This window comes from Xyrauchen texanus, chromosome 4 (genome assembly GCF_025860055.1).
Source record: "Xyrauchen texanus isolate HMW12.3.18 chromosome 4, RBS_HiC_50CHRs, whole genome shotgun sequence".
NCBI lineage: Eukaryota > Metazoa > Chordata > Actinopteri > Cypriniformes > Catostomidae > Xyrauchen > Xyrauchen texanus.
Window position 1 is genome coordinate 43,282,200 of NC_068279.1, and position 17,655 is coordinate 43,299,854.

Genomic DNA, 17,655 nt, shown 5'->3' on the forward strand with positions numbered 1-17,655 from the left:
AAGGAGTTACTCTCTTTATTTTTTAAATTACATATGTTAGCCAGAAGGTGGTGGCAATTATTATTTTTATGTGTAATATGAGCCAGTTGGTGACGTAAAGTGAATCCGTTAGTCATTGTTTACATATAACAGCGCTCCATGATCGCTCCTATAACTAATACATTACCAAAGCTGGGAAATAGCTTTAAACAGCTTTAAATGGACAACTTCAGTATTAAGGCTTATCACAGCTGAGAGACAAAACAGACTGATTTATTACAGAACTCAATTGCTTACCTTTTATCAGAGTTTCCACATTGGATACATAGTGTTTAAAATGGCGGAGGACATCGCTGTTTCTATAGTGACTGACTCTTGCGCACCGGCTACCGCAAAATAGGGAGGAATACCTCTGATTGGATGTCTATTTTCCCCTACAGAGAGCATATCTGCTTGGGTGTGGCAACAGGTGATCGCATATCTCCATCTCTCGCTCGCTCTCTCACTCACACACACACACACACACACACACACACACAGCCGTCTATCCTTGTTGATCCAATAACTTGTTAGAAACAGCACAAGCCTTGATACTATTTCTAAAGTGACATTTTTTAATTATTAATGGAGGTTTGGAGGCATCATTTGTTTTGAACCAAGATTTTGATCCATCGTGTAAGAAAGTAGTTCCATGCACAAATGGGTTTTTATGACCGTACTCATTTTTTCCAAATTTTTTTAAATGTACTTGTTCATTGAACTGTTGTATATAAGCAATATCACACTCGCAATCATGCTATATGGCTCTAAATCAGCACTGCTGTAATTACCTACGGCACTCGGTCTGCGGCCAAATCAAAGCACTGCTGATGTAGGGCCATATCACACTCTTGCTCCGTGTGATATTTCTTACATTTATATACTGTATATATATATATATATATATATATATATATATATATATATATATATATATATATATATATATATATATACTGTATATATATAAAGCTAAATGAGCAGGTGCAGCACTTATACAGTATACTATATACAGTATACTTTCCCTTATACATAATAGTAGAATAGACAGTGGCTAGTTGTTATACATTTTAATCCAGAAAAGATTTCTCATGGAAGGTTTCATTTTGAAAATCAACATGTGTAGACAAATAACTTAAAATCTTGGCTAAAAATAAAACATGTCCACCATTATTGCACTGGAAAGCAGATATAGTTAACTGAACACATCTTAACCATGACCATAGTGGGGCATGTGGCAACACTATATATGGGTAAGTTATCATGTAGCATATGATACCATTTTCAGTCAAATCTAAACAGCAAAACAATAACAAAACACAAATCCATTTATTTTGTTGACCTTAAATGTAATGTCATCTATGTATTGGTATTGTGACAAATACCCCACGTGACAGCTTACCCTGTTAACATTTTTACTTAAAATTCTAATCTTGAAAAAAAAATAATAATAATTCATGTCACTAGGAAACATATTTACTTTGCTACCAAACAGCTCCATCTAGTGAACCACATTTGCTATGGCAGTCACGGCAGAAGTGTGTTTTTAGGACAAGTTGCTCACCCGCCAAATTCAGATAATGACAAGGCAAATAATAATAATAAAAACTATAATACAATATACACTAGACAATATAAAATAAAATCCGCATTAAACAGGACATTATGAACATAAGAGAATAAAAGTACTGTGAATGAAGTATATTAAGGCAGTGATTGGTTTCTGAGGGTGTGCAGCTCAAAAATGAATTTTGCTGCAACTGATGCATGATGGTCCTCCCCCAGTAACACCAGCATCTGATCTGTCTCTGCTGAACTAGGAAACTGTGGCATGAGGTTTGAGAGTTTGTGGAGGTATTTCTCTCTCACCTCTGTAAATTTCTCACAGTGAAGGAGAAAGTCTGTCTCTGTCTCGACCTCACCCGTGTCACAGTGAGCACAGACTCGTTCTTCCTTTGGAAGCCATGTTTGTCTGTGTCGGCCTTTTTCTATGTTCAGACTGTGATCACTGGAGTCTGTATTTGGTGAGGATCCGTCTCTGTTTTGGATCTCTTACAGTGTGGAGATATTCTGCAAGATTATATGTTCTGTTTAGGGCCTGATAACATTCCAGTTTGCTTTGATTTTTACTTTAATTTTTCCAATGGTCCAAATATGTATTTTAGCTTTCTTTTATGATTTGGTTTATTCTGATCTGGTTTTGTTCAGCAGTGCTGGTCTGAAACTGGTGTTTGTTAGTTGTTAGTGGGTTTGTGAGTTTCAGAGCCAGCTGACAAAGTGGACTGGTTTTTGGCTTCAGCTCCTGGGTTTTAAGGACTTCATGTTGCAGTGTGTTAGGGGAACTTGAATTTAGGTGTGTCCAAAATTTGAGGGATCGTTTTTCGATATGTACAATAGGGGGTATCTGCCTAGTTCGGCCCGGCATGCATTAGTAGGTGTTCTTCTCTGAACTCTCTCTCTCTCTGATCATAAACAATACTTAAGTCACAATATTTACTCAAAAGTAAACTGATAACATATATGCTTTTAATAGAGTCATTCTGGTTACATGGTTCAACATACAGGAAAACGTTCTACAGGACACAGATCTGATCTCATCAAAGCGTTTATAAAAGGGCCTATGCTCGAACAACACTTGATAGACAGACAGCAATGTAACATACATACACAATTTGAGTGTCATACAATTAATGGCTTAATTTGAAGTTTTCCATGATTTGCTTTCCTCATTTCTTTTCCTCAACACTCTTTGAAATAAAGTTATTTAATGGTTCTTTGCAGCACCTAAGGTTCATCAGGAACCATTTTACACTGTTAATAGTTCCTGGTTCGGTTCTATGCTTCTTTGGAGAATTAAAAATATTTGTGTATCAGTTTCCAGGTTATTTACAGCAACAGTACATTGATGGTTTTCTAAAGAACAAGAGAATAAAATGTTCTTTGTGGAACCTTAAAAGGTTTTACTATGGAATTAGGGTCTAAAACCCTTTTCTAGTTTTATTTTACCCATTTGGAATCTTTCTTTTTAAGAATGTACACTCATCAATCTGTTTGAATCCATCTTTCCAAACTACTCTATGTGACGTATTGAAAGAGAAAATACTGCATAGTAATTTTGTTTCCCCATTATTCGCAATGCATTGACGGTGTCTTTGGAAGCTCACAGTTTTCGTAGCTTTATGGCATCTGAAGTGTCAACATGCTCCGGTTCTGGGAAGAGTGTCATATGTGGAATATTTTTTCCCCTCTGATTCATAGGCAGGATTGTCGTAGGGCTGCACAGTGTTCTTCAGGTTATGGATGTCATAGTGGGGGATACGAAATGAGTTCACAATTGTGATGGGCTTGGAGTCTTTTCTGCCACAGCTAGATTGAAAAGATTTAAACATTTGTTATTAAATAGATTAGAAATGGCTTTGAGGAATTTGATGCAATCATTAGCAAACATGTTGCTTTGCTATTTGAGGAGCAAGATTAATAAATTAGACAGTAATGCATGAAAGATTCCTACAAATGAGCATGTTTTAAAGGGTGAAAACTGAATTTAATGTTAAATAAAAAAGGTTGGATAAAATTAGTTCAGTCATCACAAAATGAATTGTACACATAGGACACCTAAAAATGAATGAATGCCATTGCATAAGAAAACAAAATATCAAACCTAGTGCCAATTATTTTAAAAGAATAGTTCACATACAAAAGAAAAACTGACCCACACTCCTTTTTTTCAATTTCTTTTCATTAAAATTTTTTTTTCACCAGTCAGGGGACATAGACGTTTCGGCCTCACGGCCTTCCTGAGTGTGTGCCTGGTTTACTCGTGCAAACAGTTTATTTGTCTGAATTTTGAACATTGTCTGAAAACCTAACAAACTACTTTTTGTGAAATATTTAGCTTGAAATGGCTTGTACATTCATGCAATGCATGTGAATGGCGGCCAGAACTTCATAGGTCCAAAAAGCACATAAATGCAGCATAAAAGTAATCCATAAGACTCCAGTGGTTTAATTAATGTCATCTGAAGTGATATGATGGGTGGGGGTGAGAAACATATCAATAATTAGGTCTCCACCTTGTACCAGCCCCAACCGGTAGGTGGTGATGAATGGGAATGGCCAAAAAACAAAAGAATGTGGAAGTGAAAGTAAAGGTAAAAGTGGAGATTTATAGTAAAGTATTTAAATATTGATCTGTTTCTCACCCACACCTATCATATCGCTTCTGGAGACATGGATTTAACCACTGGTGTCTTATGGATTACTTTTATGCTGCATTTATGTGCTTTTTGGAGCTTCAAAGTTCTGGTCACCATTCACTTTCATTCTATGGACCTACAGAGCTGAAATATTCTTGCTAAAAGTCTTAATGTGTGTTCTGCAGAAGAAAATATTTGGGTGAAATATCCCTTTAAAGGAAGCCATTTCAAGCTAAATATTTCACAAAAAGAAGTTTGTTAGGTTTTCATTTTCAAACAATGTTCAAAATTAAGACAGAAACGTACTGTATCTGGACACTATATGCTTGTCAAACCTCAGGGAATCTGACTTCATACATATACTAAAAATAGCCTTGGGAGGAGTTGGTTAAAATTACAAAAATGACAAAGAAATGTGAATTCAGTTATGAGAAAAGTTCTTCAATCATTTGTTTGCAGATGCCACACAATTTGTTACTTGGTTGTCTAATCCCATGAACATTAGCTAATGCATTTTTAAGTGTGGCATAGTTGAGTCCGAATACATTTTGGGGTCACTGTATATGAAGCGTAGATTTACTCACCAGACTAAGCACAGCATGATGAAGAAAAAGAGCAAAAGTAGAGCCACAGCCACACAGAGAATGCTAGTAATGACAATCATGGCACCAGATCTCCTACTAAAACCATCGTAAATGCTTTCAGGGTTTTTTGCTGTGTAAATAGATTTATATTTTAATCATTTCAATATATCTTGGCAGTATGATTGTTAATTAAAATGATGATTTATTATTATGAACTCTGTGCACTCTTACGAGTGTAAAGATTGATGTTGTCAGACCAGTCTGTCTGATTAAGAATAGTCTTGCTGGTTCCATTGACAAGAAGATACTTGAATCTATAAGTTAAAAACAGTTGCAATACAGTTATAGAAAACTGAAATAACATTCTTCATATTAAATGCACAACACATGTTTGGACTACTTAAAGAGCATTTGTAAAAAATATTGTTCCTCCTGACATTATTTAGTTACCCTCATGTAGTTCCAATTCCAAGCCTGTATGCTTTTGTCGTATTTTTTTTTCCCCATGGAGCATATAAAGCACCTATTATGGTTTTTCAAATATTACCTTTCATGTAGTGTGTTATGTAGCTGTTTGTGAATGTAAAAAAAGTCTGAAAAGTTTAAAAAAATCAAAGTGCTCAACAAATGGAGTTAAAGACTCCCAAACGAAAGAACCGATTCTGAACACCTGAGACGAGTCGTTAGTACTTCCAGACTTACTTCCTGTACTAACCTATGTAATTTGGTAACAAAAAACCCGCCTCTGGTCTTCATTGGCTGCTCGCGAACAGCTTTAACTCGCCCTCAAATGCTACACTAAGCGGTAGACCAATCACAACAGACTGGGACTCTGACCAATCAGAGCAGAGTATGCTCTCTGAAAGGAGGAGTTTAGAATGAATGCAGAACGGATCACTGAAAGAGTCGTTTTTGACACTGGGGAAAAAAAGGTAATGCTGTAATTTAAATTATGAGAAAATTAAAGTGTTTTTTTGATCTTGGATCATGTAACTCTATTTTATGAGACCTTTAACACAAAATTAGGCATGTTTAAAAACCATAATAAGTGCACTTTAAGCACAATTTATGAGGACTACCAGTTGGGGTGAGCCCATTTACATGCACACCAATATCAGCTCATTTAATAAATTCAGCAAAGCAAGAAATCCGTTTTAAAAGGCATTTGAAATACTCATGTTGTTCTCCGATTTTGACATCAAACCGGTAAGAGGCATGCGCACAACAGTTGCACTCATTGGAGAAACTGGTGAGAATGCGGTTACGGTGCTTCGTGCAATGCAAAATCAGCTAAACGGGCAAAAATCTATGTGTCGATCCCTTTAAACTGATAAAGGAATGCAGTTTAATGTGATTACACGACCACACATTTAGACAGCATATTAAAGGGATTGCTCACACATCTGTCCCAGATGTACATAAACTTTTTCTTCTGCAGAACAAAAAAAGAAGATTTTTAGAAGAATATTTCAGCTCTGTAGGTCCATACAATGGAAGTGAAAGATGGCCAGAACTCAGAAGGTCCAAAAAGCACATAATCTATGCTTAAAAGTAGTCCATAAATTTCCAATGTTTAAATCCAGAAGTGATATAATAGGTGTGACTGAGAAACAGATCAATATTTACATCTTTTTTACTGTAAACATACACTTTCTGGTGTGGAAGTGACGTTTACTTTCTACTGGTTGGGGCGGTTTTTTAGTTTTTTAGATTTATAGCAAAAAAAAATATTTATAAAGACTTATATATTGATTTGTTTCTCATCCACACCTATCATATCGCTTCTGAAGACATAGATTTATCCACTGGAGTCTTATGGATTACTTTTATGCTGTATTTATGTCCTTTTTCAACCTTCTGAATGCTGGTCATATTCACTTGCATTGAATGGACCTACAGAGCTGAAATATTCTTCTAAAACTTTTCATTTGTGTTCAGCAGAAAAAAAGAAAGTACATACCGTACATATAGTATGGCATAAGAGTGATTAAATGATGAGAGAATTTTCATTTTTGGGTGAAGTATCCCTTTAAACATTATTGGTGTATAAATGTGCTTCTAAATGCGTTCATTAATGATTTTCGGCAAGTCTCTCACACAAAGCTATCGTACGACTTCAGAAGACTCGAGAAATAAGGAATATAGCACACACATTTTTGGTCTTTTTTAGAGCTTAACAGACATATTCACTAGGAACTATCATTGTATGGAAAGAGCTTTGTAAAAAAAGACTGCGCAACAATGTCTGCTTTTGTGCATACAGGTGTGGAATGACATGAGCATCACCAAATAATGATAATTTTCATATCTGGGTCAATTACTAGTATTCCTTAAAGTATCCTACCTAAAAGTAGATCCAACAGGTAATACTCCATTGCAGTTGGGTGTAGAACATTTTCCATCTGCTCCGACTATGAAGTATAGAGCATCTGAGGCTGCAATGCAGGGGAAACCTTTCTGAAGTCCAACTTTGGTCAGAAAGTAGTTTTTTGACAACGGTTCAATGAATGCTGAGGGATAAGGTGACAGGCTGAGGATGTTGGCATTTACGCTCTCCGTTTCAAAGGTGCCGGTTGCTGAATGAAAGCAGATGCAAAAACAAGAAACAGAAATTGGAAGAGTACCGCCTGGTTTGTCAAGACAGACTTTGAATGTTGGTTTGACAAAGCCTTGTCTGAGATGTCAAAATAGTATAAATTCCTTGACAGTTTAAGGGTTATATAGGCCTTAAAAAATTGAACATGTGCTTTGATGAAACTGCTGCATCACACATTTACAGAAGCGTACTTGGTACTTGGAGATGGGGCCATCTATCCATTGGGGGAGCATGGGGCATGTGCCCCAAATGCCCACTCAGTAATATTGACTTGCTTTGTCAAGCCAACATAAATATAAAGTTTATTTGCATAAGATGGGAGCATTTGTTCTACTGTATATTTTCAAGGACATCACAGTCATTCACCATCACCCTTAACGAAAAGTATACAGAATTCCTTATTCATTTCTAAAGAGTTTTACCTGAAACTAGCGCCGGCACCAGCCAAATCTCACAGTCATCTGGAGTGCATGTCTGGTTAAAATAACAGTATGGATGCTTCAGTATTACAGAATTAGTGGTGATTTTGGCTTGGATATCATTAGGTGTGATCTCTGGCTTGAAAGTCTGACCTGTATGAACAGAAAGTGCCTTAGAAAGTTTACAGAGCATATTCTATTGTGCCTCCATTGTCCATAGTTGATCCCTATTCAATTCCACTAGTCTGAGTGAATAATAGTGGGTTCAACCAGTTTCATTTGCACCTGTCATGGGAAAACTAGATTGTATAACACCTTCAAAATCCAAATGCTGTAATTAGAGAGCCCACAGGTGTATGCATGGAAAAACTAGGGAAGGAATGGAACTAACAGGTTTTGTCTTGTCTCCAAGTGCTCTGTATTTCTGTCTTGTTTTTACTAGTATAATCATCAGTGTTGTTTGTCTGTGTGGTGCGTCATTCTCATGAAATGGTGTCATTTGTAAATTCCCATGATTTACTGTACAACTTATATATTTAATAGGGATTCTTAACTTTTACTCCATTTAGAATGTAATACAAAATCACTTTGAAAATTAAACATTGATGTTTCAAATAATATATACATACATATATATATATATATAATTACTAATTGTATAATGTTTAAAATAATTCTGTATTTAATTTATCATTACATTGTTATGCATATATGTTACATAGAATATATACTGTGTGTATATAAATATTTATAACAGGGCACAAAGAGAATCAATTACTTTGAGATTAGCTATGCTTTTTTATGCACATTTGCGTACAAATCTTAAGCGGGCTGCAAATTTAGATACTGAATATCATGAGTATTATAAAACAGGAATGACAGGTCATGAGTACAGAAGGTTAATATAAAATTGTAGGAGAATTTGAAGATTTTTTGTTCCACACCTAAAGAGATTCTGCTTTTGTTGTTAAAAGTTGAGCTGTTATAGTCTTGTTAAGACATGTCACATGCAGTGCTGGGTAAATTACTCTAAAAAAGCAATTGCATTACTTATTACTAATTACTTTCTAAAACCCTTATCAACCTCGACCAGATGAAAAATACATGACATGAAACTGTTCTTTTAATGCTTTCAAATAAATCATATAAAATCAAATAAATTATTCATGAACATAACATTAGACGTTACATTTCTATATTAAAATCACTATTGTTTTATATACAATTGTTCTATAGTCTATATACAGTATTTAACACAATTACATCAGAAGTAACTGTATTAAATTACTGAAAAATTAAGGGTAATCCCTTACTTTACTTTTTTTATTGAAAAAGTAATTTAATTAGCCTATAGCACTTAATAACTAAGTAATGCATTTACACCCAACACTGGTCACATGCAGTAATCAAACATAATGAATATATAATGGGATATACACTGTACACTTCACTCACTCGTTAATTAGCTGTAAATACGCCTTTCCCAAATCAACACAGAGACAATTAACGCTAAAATGCACTTACTTTGTACCATCCAGATGCAAATAGACAGCAGTGATGTCAAACAGATCACGCTATTTGTTTTCATCTTGAAGGATGCCGCAAATCCTGCTCAAGATCAAACCTGGCTGGTCTAGCACTCAGTAATAATCCTGGCATAAACTAATCGACTCAAATAAAAAGGAGTAAAAGGGGTGTGTGAACCCCAGGTAGAAACTGGGAGGTGCTTCGGGCATAACATGACAAGTGCTGACTGCTGTTTCTATGTAAACTGTGAAAAATGTTTTCATACAATTAAAAAAAAATGTCTACCTTGAAACATGGGCACTATTATTTACAAAGCCATTATATTATGCCCTGATGTTACAACGTTATCTAACACTATCAAATGAAAATTCTGTCATCATTTACTCACCCTCATGTTGTTCCAAACCCACATGAACTTCTTCCTTTCTTTCATGGAATACAAAAGAAATACAAAAGTCTCAGTCAGCATTCACTTTCATTGCATATTTTGTCCATAGCCTTATAGTGAATGCTGACTAATGAGTCATTCTGCCGATCATCTTCTTTAGTGTTTCATGGAAGAAAGAATCTCCTGTGAGTTATATTATAAAATAAGGGAAAGTAAATGACCGAATTTTCATTATTAGGTGAACTATCCCTTTAATGGTAAATAAAGTTGGAGTGAGTGACTAATGTAAAAGTCAACAACTGCATGCTGGTGACATCATACCCACAAAAGCAAGCAAGTCTTTTATTACCCACTACATTAAAAGGCATGGGTGTGTAGTTTAGTCACACAATTAAATCAACCTTTTACATTTAGAAGCATTGCTCCATTTCCAGTCTCAGGACAGAGGAATTAAAGGGTGTTACCTTCAACGCAACCATTACAGTTTTTCACAATCGATTTGGCACATTTACTGAAACAAACTTACGATTGTAGAAGTACAATCCTCACATCATGTGGAAGAAAATATGCTGCAAGTTCATACCTCATGGGTCTTCCAATCGCTCCTCTCTGTCTGTCCACAACATTTCTTCTACATCACACCTGATATCCTCCCTTGCAATGCAATGAGGGAAAAATCTTTTGGCATGACGCAGCCACCCCCTACAACAATCTGCTGTGATATCCTCACAACCAGCATCCATTACACCCAGTAAGGACAACTGGTCATGAGGACAGTGATCATAGACATTCCATCTCCATACAGAAAAGAACTCCTCAATGGGATTTAGGAATGGGGAATATGGTGGGAGAAACTCCATCAAAAAACGTGGGTGCGCAACAAACCATTTCCTGTCTGTATTTGAATAATGGAAACTTACCCAAACTATAATATACGTTGGCAAGTCATTTCTTACCAACCCCCTCTCATTCTCAGGAATAAGATCGCTGTAAAGAGTTTCCAGGAAATTGAGACTGCTGTGTGAGGAAATTGTTGTGTGTTATAGGGCCCAGTGATGGGAATGTACACCATTCCCACATATGGCAGCACACATTGTAATGTTCACTCTACGCTGGCCTGGCACATCAACAGTGTCTCGGTGGCCAATAATATTACAGCCACGTCTCCTGACTTTGGTCAAGTTTAATCCTGCCTCATCAACATACACAAAATGTGTGGGAATTCATAAGTCTCAAGCTCCATCACTCTCTTTAAAAGATTTAGCAATTTAGGAAATAATTTATAGTAGATATTGTAAATCATGCAGTTACACATATCCCACATTGTATAGCATGTTCTACATATACAGGTTGTACTTGTCAATACTGAAAGACTTGGAGATTACAGCACTGTGTAGTGTACAATGATGAATTCTTACCAGTACATACATTGCTCTAAATTGTTAGGAGATTGAATTGTTCCACATCTAGTCTAAGTCGGTCCATATGACAACTATTACAACAATACCACATAACTATTATGTATCTAACATATGTATGTGTGACAGGTTATTGTGATTGTTGGTTGTTCTATTTAGCATGTAGAGATTTACACAATGAACATACGCAAAATTGCATTTGAGAGTAATATCATTCAATAGCAAATGAATACAAACAATTTAGCATTTTGTGCCAAAGCAATTATAAATTATAATAGTCATGTGAACAAATTACCTAATGTTCATATAGTTAGTCATATAGTTTGACAAAGTTTATTAACCATCAACATTTTTTATCTTTAATTAGCACCACAAAATTGGTTTTCTGGAGCAAACTAGGTCACATATTCTGTTACTCCAGCAACTGTCTAAAGTAAAAAAGAAAAAAAAAGAAAAAAAAAAAAAAGTGGATGCCTGGGTAAAAACCAGCCTAACCAGGCCTGCTTAGCTTAGACATGACACATACTGTATACAGTAAACTCTAGTTTAGAAGCAGAAAGTCGTTTAACTCTCACTCGCTATATAAATACATATACATACAGTATATAATGTATAAATCAACATGTAAAACTCAGAACAAACATCATTGGTAAACACTAGATGGTCAGTCAACATCATGATGTAATAAGTGTAAAATCCTATTGTGGTGAATCGGACTTGAAACTAGAGCTATTAACAGTATTTACTAAGTGGTAAGGGTGGAGGATATATTTTGAAGCCAAACGGTTTTCACAATTAAAGCGGAACAATAACAGGATCCAAATAGTGACTAATGAACAATTACACTGTTGGTTTTTTTCAGCATGTGAGGGGGAAAAAAATTAAGTTACATGTCAATATTGAGATAACCACATACTTCAATGAAACATTATACCAATTAGAGAACATTGGTGAAATATTATAAAAATGTACTCCATGTGTGTATGTGACCTGCTCTATTATTTTTGGATGATTTGACACAGAAAAGAGTTTTACGCAGTAAAATAAAAGTATCAGCTTTTTAATGACAATAAGCTATCAATATTGTTTCTATTCCAAACCGCTGAACCATTTAAAAAATTGGTTGAAACTCAAAATGTCTTTTTGGGTCAAAGTATGGAGCATATATACTTTATATTCACCGATCAGCCATGTACTTATCTTATCAGCCAATCGTGTGGCAGCAGTGTGGTGTATAAAATCATGCAGATACGGGTCAGGAGCTCCAGTTATTGTTCACATCAACTATCAGAATGGGATTTTCATACACATCTGTATTTAGAATTTACTCTGAATGGTGCCAAAAACAAAAAACATCCAGTGAGTGGCAGTTCTGAGGACAGAAATGTCTTGTTGATGAGAGTGGTCAACGGAGAATGGCCAGATTGGTTCTAACTGACAAAGTCTACAGTAACTCAGATAACCACTCTGTACAATTGTGGCAAGAAGAATAGCATAATGCTATTCTGAGATGCGGGTTGGCGCTGTTTTGATGGCACGAGGGGGACCATTATACTACCAGTTTAAACTACCCAGTTTTGAACATTACACTACCCATTTAAGGTTCTTACACAGCATCTCAATCGGGTTCAAGTCAGGACTTTGATTAGGCCACTGCAAAACTTTAATTTTGCTTATTTTGAGCCCTTCAGAGGTGAACTTACTTCTATGCTTCGGATCACCGACTCACGGACTGATAACCGGAGGTTCTCCTTTAGGATTTTCTGGTAGAGAGCAGAATTCATGTTTCCCTCAATTATTGCACGTCGCCCTGGGCCTGAAGCAGCAAAACAGTCTGTAGCAACGGGGGCATGGTCGAGCACCGTCCGGAGAGAGAGAAAGCGGTTTGTGCGCTTGCACCTGAGCTAAATGATGTCTAACACCTGTCTCTAATTCCAGTGAGCATGGGGAGTGTGGCATATAAACGGCCACTCCACCGCCAGACAGGAGAGAGAGAGAGAACGACATGAGTGACCAGCAACTGGCATGTCTTACTGAGTGTTGTATTTTGTTGTGAAGCTGAAGACTCAGAGAAGTTATGTTGACAAAGTATTTATTGCACTGATTTGATTGAACTGAGAAAAGCACAATTCTGTGTTCGATTTACGCCAGATGTAACAGGACCCCTGTCTTACAAACAGTACCACTTTCGACTGATCAATCCACAGAAAATTCTCCCAAAAGATTTGAGGATCATCAAGGTGTGTTTTGGCTAAATTCCTACAAGCCTTAATGCTCTTAATGGCTTAATGCCTCGCCACTCTTCCATGGATGGCATTTTTGGCCAGTCTTACTGGAGTCATGAACGGTGACCTTTATTGATGCGAGAAAGTCCTGCAGATCCTTGGATGTTTTTATTTGTGACTCCCTGGATGAGTGGTCGCTGTGCTCTTGGAGGAATTTTGAAAGGTTGGCCACATCTGGGAAGGTTCACATCTGTGTCAAGTTTTCACCATTTGAAGATAATGGGGTGTCACTGTGGTTCTTTGGAGTCCCAAAGCCTTTGAAATAGCTTTGTTACCCTTCCCAGACTGATGTATTCCAATCATCTTTTTCCTCATTATTTCTGGAATTTCTTTCATCCTTGGCATAGTGTGCTACTGGGTGAGACCTTTTAACCAACTTTATACTGCTGAAATGTTCTATTTAGGTATTTATTTGATTGAACAGGGCTGGCAGTAATCAGGCCTGGGTGTGTCTTGTCAAGCTGAACCTCATTATGAATGCATTTTCATGGAAGGGATATAGTAACGGAGGGGGAAAATACTTTTTCCACACAGGCCCAGCTGGTATTGGATAACTGTTTTGCTTCAATAAATAACATCATTATTGAAAATCATTTTGTGTTTTAGTATGAGTTATACACAAAAACAGAAGAAATCAGGATGGGGGCAAACACATTTTCACAGCACTGTATATCCTGTATGGTCCTGAGTTAAAAGAAAAATGTGTATAATTTCATTTGTATGGCTGTGATGTTTATGATAAAATGGCAGTGTTCCTCAAATATGTGAGGTACAAAAACAGCGTGCTAACATGATGATGATATTACAACACCACACCCAACAATGTAAAGAAAGCTATAAATCTCCCAAAATTTTTTAGGACATGTGCATACAGAACTTCTGTCATTAGGGAGCCTGTGTAGCTGAGCGAGTATTGACACTGTCTACCACCCCTCGAGTCGTGAGTTCGAATCCAGGGTGTGGGGAGTACAGCCAGGTCTCCTAAGCATCCAAATTGGCCCGGTTGCTAGGGAGGGTAGATTCACATGGGGTAACCTCCTTGTGGTTGCGCTTAGTGGTTCTCACTCTCAATGGGGCATGTAGTAAGTTGTGCATGGATTGTGGAGAGTAGCATGAGCCTCCACATGCAGAGTCTCCATGGTGTCATGATTGAGTTGAGTAACCGCGCCACCATGAGGACCTACTAAGTAGTGGAAATTGGACATTCCAAATTGGGGACAAAAAAATAGAAATAAAAAAAAGAACTGCTGTCATTAAATATGTTTAATTGTATGTGTTGCCAGGCTAAAGCTACCATCACAAACTGCAGGTCTGTGACTGTCGCTTACTGTTTTAAACAGCAGACTGCTTCAAGACTGATCTTGCAACTCATGTACAGCATGATTAGAAAATGTTCCAACATCTTGTGAGCTTCAATGAAAGCAACGAGATCTGACCCATTGTACAAAGGAAATAACATGGTCAAAGTCACAAATTTGATAAGTGACACATAGCTAGATAGTGTAGAATGACAGAATGACAAACAGACAGCCAGACAAACGGATAGGAAAGAGTGAATGACAGACAGACAGGAGATAGGAAAGAGTAAATGACAGACAGACAGACAGACAGACAGACAGACAGACAGACAGACAGACAGATAGATAGATAGATAGATAGATAGACAGACAGACAGACAGATAGACAGACAGACAGACAGATAGATAGATAGATAGATAGATAGGAAAGAGTGAATATCAGACAGACAGACAGACAGACAGACAGACAGACAGACAGACAGACAGATAGATAGATAGATAGATAGATAGATAGATAGATAGATAGATAGATAGATAGATAGATAGATAGGAAAGAGTGAATATCAGACAGACAGACAGACAGACAGACAGACAGACAGATAGATAGATAGATAGATAGATAGATAGATAGATAGATAGATAGATAGATAGATAGATAGATAGATAGATAGATAGATAGAAAGAGTGAATGACAGACAGACAGACAGACAGACAGACAGACAGACAGACAGATAGATAGATAGATAGATAGATAGATAGATAGATAGATAGATAGATAGATAGATAGATAGATAGATAGATAGGAAAGAGTGAATGACAGACAGGTAGGAAAGAGTGAATAACAGACAGACAGACAGACAGACAGACAGACAGACAGACAGACAGACAGATAGATAGATAGATAGATAGATAGATAGATAGATAGATAGATAGATAGATAGATAGATAGATAGATAGATAGATAGATAGATAGATAGATAGGACAGAGTAAATGACAGAAAGACAGACAGACAGACAGATAGACAGATAGACAGATAGATAGATAGATAGATAGATAGATAGATAGATAGATAGATAGATAGATAGATAGATAGATAGATAGATAGATAGATAGGACAGAGTAAATGACAGAAAGACAGACAGACAGATAGATAGATAGATAGACAGACAGACAGACAGACAGACAGACAGACAGACAGACAGACAGACAGACAGACAGATAGATAGATAGATAGATAGATAGATAGATAGATAGATAGATAGATAGATAGATAGATAGATAGATAGATAGATAGATAGATAGATAGATAGATAGATGGATAGATAGATAGGAAAGGATGGATGGATGGATGGATAGATAGGAAAGAGTGCCAGACAGACAGATTGATAGATTTGTTTTATTTTGTTTTATTTGTTCCTGTATTAAACAGGATGCTTCTGATACCACAAATTCAGTATTGAGAGTATTTTCAGGATACAGCTCACTAAATCTTCATTGCTTGGGGAGTGTTTGGCATCGTAAGGTAGCATGCTGGAGATTTCAGTCTCGAAGGCCATCACCCCTTTTCCATTACGACCCTCCTCACCCTGTCACCTCTTACACGTGATGAAGCTGGGCACCTCTGCATCATCTTCTTGCTCGTCTGATTCCTTTGGTGTGGGTGCAGGTTTATCCTTTAAAAAAGTATCAAACTTGTTTGACTGTCAGCAATTATGTAGTATCATTAGGATACCAGCTGCTACACCATTGAATCAACCCCTTGTGACAGCAGTTTGAGGGAAAGTATTGACTCACAGGGTCTCCAACTTTTAAGCACTGCTCCTCTGTGGAAGTTTTGGCGATCATAAAAGGCTGAGTCTCTTTTCCAAAAGCTTTCCCTGGACGGTGATATTTTTTCTCCACAGCCATGTTTCTTCCAGGGTCTTCTTTAGGCAATGTTTATTTCTTCTCCTGTTCATTTATGGCACTTACTGCCAGCAACTGAGTAATGCTGACCATTTGAGCATTGAGAATATTATGATTAAACAGGTTGCTTTACAAAGTTTGTGCATGAAAGTTATTATAAAATGAAAATCTGTATCTCTATAGCTACAAATACATTTGGAATCTTTTTACTTTCACTCAAGTATTAATTGAATTTATTTTTATTTTTAATTGAATCTCTATTGTCCATTCTCATGGAAATGTGTATTTTGTCCTTCACAAGATGGAATAACATATAAGACAATATGAAAACATGCAAACATTCACACTCAGTACTCTGCCACCACATTCAAATAAAATAAATAAGATTCGATATACCATGTGCATTAAAAAGCAGTAAATTCCACTAAGTAAATAACAATTGGATTGCATAAAAATTACTGCTAATAAAAAAAAAAAAAACTATAAGGAGACCTGGGAGTACAGCCAGGTCTCCTAAGCATCCAAATTGGCCCGGTTGCTAGGGAGGGTAGATTCACATGGGGTAACCTCCTTGTGGTTGCGCTTAGTGGTTCTCACTCTCAATGGGGCATGTAGTAAGTTGTGCATGGATTGCGGAGAGTAGCATGAGCCTCCACATGCAGAGTCTCCATGGTGTCATGATTGAGTTGAGTAACCGCGCCACCATGTGGACCTACTAAGTAGTGGAAATTGGACATTCCAAATTGGGGACAAAAAAATAGAAATAAAAAAAAGAACTGCTGTCATTAAATATGTTTAATTGTATGTGTTGCCAGGCTAAAGCTACCATCACAAACTGCAGGTCTGTGACTGTCGTTTACTGTTTTAAACAGCAGACTGCTTCAAGACTGATCTTGCAACTCATGTACAGCATGATTAGAAAATGTTCCAACATCTTGTGAGCTTCAATGAAAGCAACGAGATCTGACCCATTGTACAAAGGAAATAACATGGTCAAAGTCACAAATTTGATAAGTGACA

The 17,655-nt window shown here is 36.7% G+C and overlaps 1 protein-coding gene across 1 annotated transcript; it reads right to left on the reverse strand.

Annotated features, from left to right (window-relative positions):
* Nucleotides 1–1,091: 1,091 nt before the first annotated feature.
* Nucleotides 1,092–9,474, reverse strand: LOC127642927 (uroplakin-3b-like). The gene is made up of 6 exons (XM_052125375.1): nucleotides 9,338–9,474; nucleotides 7,817–7,966; nucleotides 7,143–7,374; nucleotides 5,030–5,112; nucleotides 4,799–4,928; nucleotides 1,092–3,384 (listed from the first exon to the last, which is right to left on the reverse strand). The coding sequence occupies exons 1-6, from the start codon at nucleotides 9,399–9,401 to the stop codon at nucleotides 3,213–3,215; spliced, it is 831 nt and encodes a 276-aa protein (XP_051981335.1). The 5' UTR covers nucleotides 9,402–9,474; the 3' UTR covers nucleotides 1,092–3,212.
* Between the last annotated feature and the right edge of the window lie 8,181 nt (nucleotides 9,475–17,655).

What these genes read in the sequence shown, in the direction of transcription:
- LOC127642927 (XM_052125375.1), bottom strand. Translation starts at nt 9,401, where the DNA reads ATGAAAACAAATAGCGTGATCTGTTTGACATCACTGCTGTCTATTTGC. An exon ending in CCTGTTGGATCTACTTTTAG is followed by an intron (nt 5,113 to 7,142) that starts GTAGGATACTTT and finishes TTTAACTTATAG; the next exon opens with ATTCAAGTATCTTCTTGTCA. An exon ending in ATCATGCTGTGCTTAGTCTG is followed by an intron (nt 3,385 to 4,798) that starts GTGAGTAAATCT and finishes TTTTCAATCTAG; the next exon opens with CTGTGGCAGAAAAGACTCCA.